The 12,379-nt window shown below is 43.6% G+C and overlaps 1 protein-coding gene across 1 annotated transcript; it reads right to left on the bottom strand.

Annotated features, from left to right (window-relative positions):
* Window positions 1-3,240: 3,240 nt before the first annotated feature.
* Window positions 3,241-12,173, bottom strand: LOC133507091 (twinfilin-2-like). The gene is made up of 10 exons (XM_061831722.1): window positions 12,102-12,173; window positions 9,819-9,896; window positions 9,558-9,736; window positions 8,611-8,706; window positions 8,408-8,533; window positions 8,249-8,284; window positions 7,216-7,335; window positions 7,000-7,150; window positions 5,398-5,519; window positions 3,241-3,474 (listed from the first exon to the last, which is right to left on the bottom strand). Exons 1-10 carry the CDS (start codon window positions 12,124-12,126, stop codon window positions 3,307-3,309), a joined length of 1,101 nt encoding a protein of 366 aa, XP_061687706.1. The 5' UTR covers window positions 12,127-12,173; the 3' UTR covers window positions 3,241-3,306.
* Between the last annotated feature and the right edge of the window lie 206 nt (window positions 12,174-12,379).

The raw sequence follows: 12,379 nt of genomic DNA, 5'->3' as shown, positions 1-12,379 counted from the left end.
TACCTTAGACTCCTCAATCAGGAGTGGAAAAAAGTCCGGTCCGGGAAAATGTCGTCAAGCGTAGGTCCGGGACATCATAACATAAACCTGCATTATAAATCAATAATTATTTTTGTCTGACTGTCAAAATACATCCACGTGTCCTCGTGAGGGTCACCCGTGAGCCACATCACGTCCGAGCTGACTTTGGATGAGAGGTAAGAAAGTTTTGTTTTGTTTTTAATGCGGGGGCATTATTGTAGATATGCCTTCCCTTCGTGGGCTATTATAACGATCACAAAAATGATTAAAACATAACTGTCTCGCAAGGATTTTTCAAAATAAAATGACATCACCATGCTTCAAAGGCAGCATCCGGAGAATCTTCAATTGGGACCGTTTGCCCTATTTTGAATGGATCACATTATGGGTCTGATGGGTGGGACTTGTGACTTCATTGAGTTGCTGCATGCTGTTACATTCTCTATATTATACTAATTTTCATTATCAAATTAATTGTTGTGACACTCTAAATTGCCCCTAGGTGTGGTTGTGAGTGCGACTGTTTGTCTCTATGTGCCCTGCGATTGGCTGGCAACCAGATCAGGGTGTTCCCCGCCTCCTGCCCGTTGACAGCTGGGATAAGGTCCAGCACTCCCCGCGACCCTAGTGAGGATAAGTGGCTAAGAAAATGGATGGATGGAAATTTGAATATGGCGGCTCAGTGGATGACTGGTTAGCACGTTTGCTTCACAGTTCTGAGGACAGGGGTTAGAATCCTGGCCCCACCTATGTGGAGTTTGCATGTTCTCCCTGTGCCTGCGTGGGTTTTCACCGGGCACTCCGGTTTCCTCCCACAACCCCAAAAATATGAAACATTAATCAGACACTCTAAATTGCCCCAAGGTGTGATAGTGAGTGCGACTGTTGTTTGTCTGCAACCAGTTCAGGGTGTGCCCCGCCTCCCGCCCATTGACAGCTGGGATAGGCTCCAGCACTCCCCGCGACCCTTGTGAGGATAAGCAGCTTAAGAAAATGGATGGATTTCATTTATATATATCAAAGGTCGTGTCATTATCCAAGACGCTTATCCTCACAACGGTTGCAGGAAAGCTGGAGCCTATCCCAGCTAGCTTCAGGCGAAAGGTAGACTACACCTTGAACTGGTCGCCTGTCGGTCGCAGGGCACATATCGACACCATCAATGAGCGGGAATCGATCCCACGCTGCCCGCACAAAGGCAGGCGCGTGTACCACTACAACATCAGTGACTCCACGTGTCAAATATGATTCACGATAACATTTTCTGAGCCACTTTATCCTCACGAGGGTTGTGGGAGTGCCACAGCCAATCCCAACTGTCTTCGGGCAGGAATCGGGGAACACCAACAACTGATTGCCAGCCAATCGCAGGACACATAGAGACAAACAGACACACTCCCAATTACACCTTGGGGCAATTGAGAGTCTGCAATTACTGGAATGCATGTTTTCGGGGTGTGGGCGGAAACCGGAGTGCCCGGAGAAAAACCCGCGCAGGCGCACGGGGCGCGGCCGGCATTTCAACCCCAATCCTCAGAACCGCGAGGGCAACGCTCTAACCTGTTGCTCCACCGTGCCGCCGCAATAGCGCCAATTATCATATAATTACAACCTCAATTATAAACACTGAGCAGCTCTTCAACGACACTGTCATTGTTTTCAAGTGATCAAGCGAGCATTCCTAGAAAAATGCGAGCGCATGTGTGCCTGTGTAGTCGCTCGAGCGGGTCAGAAATCAGATAATAATGCCTGAGTCAGTTCCCAACTGTGGCGCAATTATCCCGCAGTTTCTGGGTAGAAAGCCTTCCCGGAATAGACGCCCGCACACAAAGGGCAAAAGAGCAAGTTATTCATAGAAATTGACTTATATCCAGATGCACTATTGGATAAAGAGCGTCCACGTGAAACATTAGCGTGACCGAGACAGGCGCGTAGACCGTCTTCAATCGGTGGTTCACGGGTGTCAAACCCAAGGCCCGGGGGCCCAGATCCGGTCCGCCACGTGATTTTATGCGGCCTGCAAGGGCAAATCATCCGTGTCAACTATCACGATTCTTGTTCAAAGCTGTACCAAAATTTCAAATTGTCATATCATAAATGTCGTTGAGATATTGCAAGTCTTTTTTTTGTGTGTGTTAAATGCATTACCCTGTCTTGTTGTCAGATACCAAGAAAATTCGAAACCTAAAAAAAAATTTTTTTTAAACTCGAAGCAAATATGTAAATCATTGTACATTGCTTTTGGAAGGGTTAGGGTTAGGTACTTAGAGGTGGTATCATTTTTCTTCTTTTTTTCACGACTGTGATTATTCTCATTTTCCCTTTAAGGTAAATTTTTGACATTTATTTTTGCTCACTTACAGGTATGAACTTTGTTGAGGATGACATACTAGATTAGATAAATGCAGATGAGAGAAACGCTCTTATTCTGTCATTTATAAAGGTATTATTATCTTTCCATCCAGCCATTTTCTTTGCCGCTTATCCTCACGAGGAGTGCTGGAGCCTATCCCAGCTATCAACAGGCAGGAGGCAAGCGGGGTACACCCTGAACTGGTCGCCATCCAATTGCACATTGATATAAATAGTCGCACTCCCAATCACACCTTGGGGCAATTTGGAGTGTCCAATTAATGTTGCATGTTTTTGGGATGTGGGAAGAAATCAGAATGCCCGGAGGAAACCCACGCAGGCACCGGGAGGACATGCAAACTCCACATAGGCGGGGCCGGGATCGAACCCGGGTCCTCAGAACTGTGAGGCCAACGCTTTACCAGCTGAACCACCGTGCTGCCTATTATCATCCTATGAATGTAAAATGTGTTTTTTTTCCTCTCCCTTTTTTCTTTTCTGTGGGAAAAAAAAAATAAAAAAAATCATAAATAAATCAATTACCCTTGGTTTTTGTTTTTAAAACTAATTCATTTTTCATTTCACGTGTAAATATGACGAGGCCATTACCGATCTTTATAGCGTGGCAGTCATAATGGCCCTCTGAGTGAAACCGTAATGCGGCCCGAAACAAAAGCGAGTTTGACACCCGTGGTTAAGGTGATAAAATAGGATAATAATCGTCAATAAGACAAATATTTTAATGGCTGACGGTTGTTTAATCCGGAAAAGCGATGAGGAGATTAAAGCGACGGGCCCGCAAATTAAACCCAACATATGAAAGTGGCCTTTTTTTTTTTTTTTTTTGCTTTATTGTAGCTCTTAATTTATCCATGTTTTGTTTGGACTCCTATTGCCGAAAGATTACGTTGAACTCAATACATAAATATATGTTTAAATTTCCCCGCCGTTCTCTCCGGCGCCCTTGATGAGGCGTTTGTTGCCCCTCTTGACCCCCGGTCCGCGAGGCTTCGTGAAGGCTTGCTTCAAGGTGTGCTCCATCGGGTGGACCTCCTCGTACAGGAAGTCCTCAGTCAGGCCGTCGCCGCTGTCTATTTCCATCTGCACACAAATCGGAAATTCCGATTGGGGATCGGCTTTTTTTATTTTGACGAATCAAGTGGAATCCAACAGGTGATAAAATATAGAATTTGATACAAATGTCTGGAGTGGGGTGGGGGGTGCAGAGGGACCCCTCCCTTTGCACAAAACTCCATTTCAAAGCAGTGTCACGTGATAAAACTGCGTTCAGACCACTGATCTAAAAAAAAAAAAAAAAAAAAAAAAAGAATGCATGGCTCATTGGGCACCAAAACGGAAGTCGCCATCCGCCATCTTGATACTCCCAAAACAATCATGCCGACCTGTGCAGCGTTAATCGCCAGTTTCGTGGCTGTGAGAAAACATTCCACAGGTAAGTTAGAAAGATTTACTTTGACACTGTTAAAGTTTGTTTGTAAAGGGTTTTTTTTTATTTTCTGATGAGCTTAATTCACTTGAACAAACTTTTGTTTAGGGTTGTTGTTGTGCACTGTTCACTCAAAGCTTCACCTTTATAGGCCAACGATTTTTTGTGAAAAAGTGATGTCAATATTTTCCCAAACGTCATCAGTGGATAAGTAAGAAAACACATTTTCCGCGAAATTTTCGATGAATTTCATAATACAGAACTGCAAATTGAATTTGATTTTCAAATGTGAGGAAGGAAGTTGAAATTTTCTGTCTGAAATAGGACGTCGCAGAGACAATAAATGAACAATGCGTTTCGCATGTATTTTCACAATGCGAGTCCTTATTTCCAAAAATATATGTCAAACTGATTGATTTAATGCTTTTATGACAAAAAATGCTGAGTTTTTTGCGATGTTATGATGATAGTGCTTCATATCGTGTTCTAGGAAAAGTTAACATGTGACGGAAATCGGGCCCTAAGTAATATGCAAGGTTTCTTGCTAGTCACGGTGTTATATGTCTTTCCTTTGCACTTAGCCTTTTTTGGCTAACCAAGTCGAATTAAAAATCCTTTATGTTACCAGAGCTGAAAAATGTCAAACTCACAGGACCAGTTTTAATTCTACGTGCCAAATTATGAGGAAAAACCCCGCAATAATCCAACCCGTAAACCATCTCGCTCACGCGTTTTCGGAGTACCAAGATGGCGGCCAACTGGCTTCCACCAATCGACACCGCTCGATGTGTATGTGCTATCCAGTCTTTTTTTTTTTTTTTTAATCAGTGGTTCAGTGGACTCGTTAAAAGCAGAACTTTGGCTGTGTCCCGTTACTTTTGACAGTGACCTACATTCGCAACCTAAATTCTAAATTGTATAAATTTATTTTCAACGATCCCTTCTCTTTATTTCCTTCTGCAGTCAGTTGAGAAACTACAATCTTTCACCTACCATAATAGTCAGTTAGTTATTCTACTTGACTTAATTTCGTTGTTAATTGATTTATTTGAATTAAAGAGTCATTTATGTTCTTGTTATTTCATGTTTACATAGCGGAACTTTGTTCACAACTGTTGTACGTGTCAGGACGTTTATTTTGGTGCACTTCCTTTACACTGCACTATATCAGCGGCAAGATTGAATGGTAGCAAAAGAAGCAAGAAGAATAAATTCACTCCGTTTGGTCAGAAGGTCAATGAGGTGTGTTTATTGTTTTATTTTTTGGTGTTTGTCATTTATCTGTGTAATATGAATTTAATGTGTATTTGTTTTTTGTTTTTTTTATGTAGTTCTTACGGCTTCTTTGACATTTTAGCATCAAGGCATCTTAGCATGTCGGCAATTTTAGCTTGTCGACGTGCTAATAAAGTTTTGTGAAAGAGAACAACTTGTCCTGAGTCACTGAACGGAAGTGACAAATCTAATTGTGTTTTTATCCGCTCGCATATGTTGAAAACGTTGTCGGTGTGGGGTCGGTGAGCGCACGTTTGCGGTTTGGATTTTATATAGAAATGCAGTACATTCAAGTTTTGTACCTTTTTGGTGACTTCCAGCTGGTAATCTTTCTCCACTTCCTCGAGAAGTCTGTTCTTGCAGCTGGAGTACAACATCCGCTCTTTTATACTGCACGTGTACCCAGGCATGGAATATATGAACACTGGAAGGACATCACATAAAAAATAAAATCAGATATTTTGTGTTGTTAAGTTTCCGTATCAAAGTATGTCACTGTACTTTATCACTGTGGTGAAAGTTTGCAGTGGTGTCCGACCGCGCTGCATCGTACAAAGATATGCTTTTAATATTCGACCCTCTAATTTCGGCCCGCCCCATCAACCGACGCCATCACGTGCCATTTGCAGTCAACAAAGTAATTGATTCAAGCACCGTACTAGTCACACGTAATCTACGACAGCTGTTAAAATCTGTATTAATATGTAGATCAGAAAAACATATTGCACACCACATTAAAATTTCCATTTATGTACTATATTGCAAATTGTGTCCAACTTTAATTATTACCAAAAATGCTGGAAAAATTGATGGATGCCAAGGCAACTTTGGTGTTCATGTATATCCATACTTGATATAAAGTTTTTATGTACTGTACAGTTTTTATTTGGAGGAGGAAAAAAAAATCACCTTTGCTAAATGATGAAGCAAAAAGTTAATGATTTTTTTCAAGATTTTTTTTGTTTTTTGGGGGGGGGGCAGTGGATATTCAGAACACATAAACAAAAAGAAAAACAGCAATTTGTCCGAAAATGATTTTGACACAGACCATAAAGTGGAGCAAATAATTATTATTCACACTGTTTGCTGCGGTGACAGAATTCTTTGTACCCATCAGTGCATTATAAATAGAAATTATTACTATTTTGTTTGTTTGTATTTTTGCGAATCGTTTGCCTAATAGTGTAAATGCCTCAGCCGTTTTGAACATACTTTCATGATGTCGATGAATTACGTGTGCTTGTTTGTGTGTGTGATTAATTAATTCGACAACTCTAAATTGCCCCTAGGTATGCTTGTAAGTGTGATTCTTGTCTGTCAATCCCAGGCCCGGCTGTGTGGAGTTTGAATGTTCTCCCCGTGCCTGCGTGGGTTTTCTCCGGGCACTCCGGTTTCCTCCCACATCCCAAAAACATCTAACATGAATTGGACACTTTAAATTGCCCCTAGGTGTGACTGTTGTCTGTCTCGATGTGCCCTGCGATTGGCTGGCAACCAGTCCAGGGTGTGCCCTGCCTCGTGCCCGTTGACAGCTCTGATAGGCTCCAGCACTCCCGTGACCCTCGTGAGGATAAGCGGCTCAGAAAATGAATGGATGGCTGGAAACTAATTCATCAGTAGCAGTCATAGACATGAGCTGTGCAAATCGTTAATCGTTAAATCAGATAAGCACACGGATTGCAGCAAATGGCCCGTGAACCGTAGTTTGGACACCCCTGCCCAAGAACATCGAAAGTGTTTTTTTTTTTTTTTTTTTTTTTTTTCATATTCATCGCAAGATATAACTAATCTGCAAAAGCAAGCACGTCTCCTTCCCAAGTTTAAAAAGCGAAGAGTCAATGGGGCATAAAAAACAAAACAAAAAAAAAAAAAACGCACAAGCACAGCGAGGGCGGCGTACTGACCCAGCGCCTCCTGCGCGCCGCCCTGGTGGGAATGTTTGAAGACAAAGAAGTGGTATCTGGGCGAATCCGTGGGGATCCTGTACGGGAGCTCGCGGGTCTCCGTCGGTTTGGTGTGAACCAGCTCGATGGTCTCGTTCTCCACGTCCAACCTCTGCGAGGAAACACGGTTTCCGGCGTTGGCTCGGGGACCGAAGCCACCGGGGCGCCAGAGCTCACCAGCTGGATGTAGTTGACGCGTTTCTGCTTCAGCTGCCGCAGCGCTCGCTTGGCCTCCTCTTGTAAAGGGAACGCCAGACCCTGAGAGACTCTTTTGTCTATGCCGAACTCCACTGGAACCTAACCCACAAGACACCACACAAAAACATCAAAACAGAGACAGACAGTTTACAGGAAGTCCAAATAATAAATGATGGCTTCACTCTGTTGCCCCCCCCCCCCAAAAAAAAAAAAAAACTGGGAGTTTGCCATCAAAAAAACATGAAACAAAGAAAATCACAGATTGTGCAACTTTGCCTTCAGATTACATGCCAAACACCATAGACGGGCTAACGAATACCACCTGTAAGTAACGTATTAGAACACTAACAGTAAAGCAACATACTGTATGTGCTGACAAATAATGAGACAGTAACCACAGGCGCGTATTCACTATCCATCCATCTATTTTCTTTGCCGCTTATCCTCACGAGGGTCGCTATCCCAGCTGTCAACGGGCAGGAGGCGGGGTACACCCTCAACTGGTCGCCAGCCAGTCACAGGGCACATCTAGACAAACAGTCACACTCCCAATCACACCTATGGACAATTTAGAGTGTCCAATTAATGTTGCATGTTTTTTGTTGATGTGGGAGGAAACCAGAGTGCCCGGAGAAAACCCACGCAGGCACGGGGAGAAGACACAGGCGGGTCCAGGTCCTCAGAACTGTGAGGCCAACACTTTACCAGTTTACCACAATATTAATATACTTTTTTCAAGATCATATTGGCATACTAGGCTCCAGCAATCCCGCAACCCTTGTGAGGATAGGTGGCGAAGAAAATGGATGGATGGACATTTGCATATTAAACAGTCACACTAGCTTTCATTTTTCTCATTATTAATAGTAGTAGGTCTTATGGTACCAGTTGTAGAATTTATGTATTTGTGCTTGGTTATAGTTTTAATTTATCGCATCAACCTGCTGAGGTTTATCTAAATTTAATCAAATAGTACATTGTATACAATATAAAAAATATAATAGTAACATACTCGTGCGCGTGGAATCCCAATCCGTCTCCGCTCATCCTGCGAACAATAAACATACAGCTTGTCCATCTCATAATTCATATCACACGCGCGCGCACGCACCCAAGGCAAAGGGTCGACTTACCCGCGAGACAAAGTTCACATTTCGCGATCGAAACCCACCTCCTCCCTTTCGGACTTCACCTCTGTGACTCGAATCCTTTGGAGTTCCTGCTCGGCCGCCGTGAGGGGCGCCGGAGAGCAGCAGGAGGTCATGTGACGCAGGTACCCCTGGAAGCACACGTCTTCCTGTCGATGAGAGACAGAAGGAAGTTACTTTTTAAGGGGGGCGGCCATCTTGTGTGTTTGTTCTGTTGGTTACTGACCTCTACTGTGCCGAACAGCTCGTCCTTGATGTGACCCCCTCCGAACTCTTTCTTCAATGTGGCACGAGTGGCAGCGTAAACCATCTTCTCTCTGACCTGCGGGGTGTGTATCGATATGCTATTGCTATTGGTGTCAAACTGGCAGCCTGGGGGCCATTCGCGCCCCGCGAGACGCTATTTTGCGGCCCGCATCTGAATATGAAAGTTTAATGCTCTTGCGGCCCTCTGGGTTCTTTTTTTTTTTTTAATTTTATTCTGTGAATGGGGCGGACAAACCTAGCAATCGGGGTGGGGTTTGCGGCTCTCGGGGGGTGTGACATCGACCGGGGTTTGATACAAGCAAATAGCATCCTTGTTTATCTTTTGTGTTTTGAAAAAAAATTGAAATAGGTTTGAGGAGATTGGGTTTTTTTTTTTTTTTTTTTCATTATTATTAACGGGACAAGCCGAAAAGAAGAGGATTCATTTCTAATTTCAATTGTTCATGCATGTGCATCTCCGGCCCAGGACTAGGCAGATTCTACCTCCAGTGGCCCCAAGGTAAATTGCACTATTGTTATGTTATAACACATATACAGAACGCTATGTAATCTATATTATTACAGATGCCGTCAGGTGTGACTACTAAATTGTTAGGGTAAAAAAAAAAAAAAGCCTCCTTGAACAGCTAAATCCGATGCAGTTGTGCTGTGAGGTTCAGTGCTCATAAACTTTCACACACTCAAGCAAGATGGATGAAAAGTGCTTCGTATGTAAATAAAATTTGACTGATAAATTGATTGAACAAACCGTACTAAGACAATATAAGCAACCTTATGAGTTTTAAACTCATTTTTGGATTTCTACGTGAGTCGTATGTCTGGGGACAGTTTTAATCTCATTGCTCCCTTCACAATCCGCCCGCTGTTCTCCGGCTAAGTGATAGACGACGCGTCCTCGGGACATACTGGTGACTGGTCGGGTGACCAGGCGATGAAGATCCACTCGTGCCCCAGCGTGTTCTGGGAGTCCAGCCGGTAGAGGATGTAGCACGGCCGCTGTGGCGCGAGCAGAGGTAAGAGGAGCCGGTCGTAGTCCTGGTCCCAGCTTTGGGCTGGATGCCCGCTCGACTCTAGCACCAACTCCTCTGCGGACAAAAACAAATCGAATATCAACTTCGCTAATGTCTCCGAATCCCGAAGATGGATCCTCTTGGGAAACATGTTTACCATTTTGGATGACGATCTTCATTATCCTGACGGCGCCTCCCCTTGCTTGGGCCAGGAAGTCTTTAAGTTCTGATGTTGCTAACGTGATTAGAAATATAGCAGACAAAATTGGAACGAGTACATCGACTTACAGGTGACCCAACGCCCGAGTTTTTTAAAAAAAAACGTCTTTTTGCCTTCACTTTCGAGCACTGACTCGAGTTACAAGTGCGCTAAAGACCCTTCAACAAGCAGCAGTTGCCGCAGCATTTTGTTCCAGTGAAGAAAATAAGTGTTTGAACACCCAATTAGAAATCATGGAGGGGTCTGAAATTTCATCCTAGGTGCATGTCCACTGTGAAAGAGATAATATAAAAAGAAAAATCCAGAAATTACAATGTGTGTGTTTTTTTTTAACAATTTATTTGTGCGATACAACTACAAATAAGTATTTGAACACCTGCCTATCAGCTAGAATTCTGACCCTCAAAGACCTGTTAGTCCACCTCCACTCCATGTATTATCCTGAATCAGATGCGCCTGTGTGAGGTTGTTAGCTGCATAAAGACACCTGCCCACCCCATACAATCAGTAAGACTCAAACTTGTAACATGGCCAAGACCAAAGAGCTGTCCAAAGACACCAGAGACAAAATCGTACAGCTCCACGCGGCTGGAAAGGGCTACGGAGTAACTGCCAAAGCAGCTTGTTGAAAAAAGATCCACTGTTGGAGCAATCATTAGAAAATGGAAGAAGCTAAACATGACGGAGTGGAGCCCAAGCAAGATATCACCTCATGGGGTCTCAATGAACCTTAGAAAGATGAGGAATCAGCCCAAGACTACACGACAGGACTTGGTCAATGACCTGAAAAGAGCTGGGACCACCGTTTCCAAGGTGACTGTTGATAATACACTAAGACGTCATGGTTTGAAATTATGCGTGGCACGAAAGGTTCCCATGCTTAAACCAGCACATTGTCAAGGCCCGTTTACCATAAGGAGGAGTCATGGGAGAAGGTTTTGTGGTCAGATGAGACCAAAATGGAACTTTTTGGTCATAATTCCTCTAACCATGTTTGCAGGTAGATGAATGATGAGTTTCATCCCAAGAACACCATCCCTGCTGTGAAGCATGGGGGTGGTATCATCATGCTTTGGGGTGTTTTTCAGCACATGGGACAGGACGACCTCATTCAGAGCATTGAAGATGGGTCGTGGTTGGGTCATTCAACATGACAATGAAGCACACAGCCAGGAAAACCAAGGAGTGGCGCCGTAAGAAGCATATCAAGGTTCTGGCGTGGCCTACCGAGTCTCCAGACCTAAACCCAATAGAAACTCCATGTTTCTCAGCGACAGCCCAGAAACCTGTTTGATCTAGAGAAGATCTGTGTGGAGGAGTGGGCCAAAATCGCTCTTGCGGTGTGTGCAAACCTGGTGAACAACTCCAGGAAACGTTTGACTTCTGTAATTGCAAACAAAGGCTACTGTACCAAATATTAACATTGGTTTTCTCAGGTGTTCAAATACTTATTTGCAGCTGTATCACACAAATAAATCGTTAAAAATCATACATTGTGATTTCTGGAAATTTCTTTTTGATCTCTCTCACAGTGGACATGCACCTACGATGAAAATTTCAGACCCCTCCGTGATTTCGAAGTGGGAGATCTTGCAATGTAGCAAGGTGTTCAAATACTTATTTTTCTTCACTGTATACATGACAGTGCAACCTTTCAACATCGGGTGAGGTAAAACTGGTGAAACAAGAACCCGAGACAGCACAGGGACAACGTGAGATCCACTCCGGAGTCACACTAACCCCGAAAGCGTCTCTAAAACGTTTAAGGATGATGAAAAAACTGATTGAGACGGTCCACTTGATGGCCTGAATTCCAAATCCACAAATTTGCGCTGAAAACGACACCTGAAGATGTTTTTAATGTGTCACCATGGTTACCAAACATGGTCCGCTTGTGAATGATGTATGAACAGGTGAGCGAGGTGCGCTTCAGGCCAGCCATCTTTCCCTCAGTGCTCCTGTTACCAAATCCCATAATATTTATTTTGTACATGTGCAAAATCATTAAAATCATGAATATAAATATCTGACTTCTTTAAATTCCTCTTTGCCCTCATTGGCATTATAGATTTTTTTTTTTTTTTCACAGCAAGTAGAAAGTCACACCCCAATAAGACTTTAACATTGGAATAAATATAGTTTCAAAGATTATCATAGGAATATAGAAATGTGACATCACTCATAAAGTAGACAATAAAAGGAAAAAATGTTCAACGATACCATTGATCCCGGTTTGGTGTGACATGTTATTGCAAGTCGCCAGTCGGTTTTCCCGGAAGGAGCCAGTCCAGATCTTTCTCTTGCCTCGGTCTCGGGGCTCAGCAGGAAGTTTGCTCGACCCCCCCCCCCCCCAAGCAGACAGATGGAGAAACGCACACACACACACACACACACACAAAAAGGCGCTGGAAGATTCTTCACACCTGAAACGCAATCTGCGGAACCGGGCGGCGGATGAGTAATAGTGCGCCTGTCAGTGGATATGGCAGCCTGACCAC

The sequence above is a fragment of the Syngnathoides biaculeatus genome, chromosome 10 (assembly GCF_019802595.1).
Source record: "Syngnathoides biaculeatus isolate LvHL_M chromosome 10, ASM1980259v1, whole genome shotgun sequence".
Lineage (NCBI taxonomy): Eukaryota > Metazoa > Chordata > Actinopteri > Syngnathiformes > Syngnathidae > Syngnathoides > Syngnathoides biaculeatus.
Note: the sequence above shows the minus strand (reverse complement) of the source record. Positions and strands in the feature narration are given on the sequence as shown.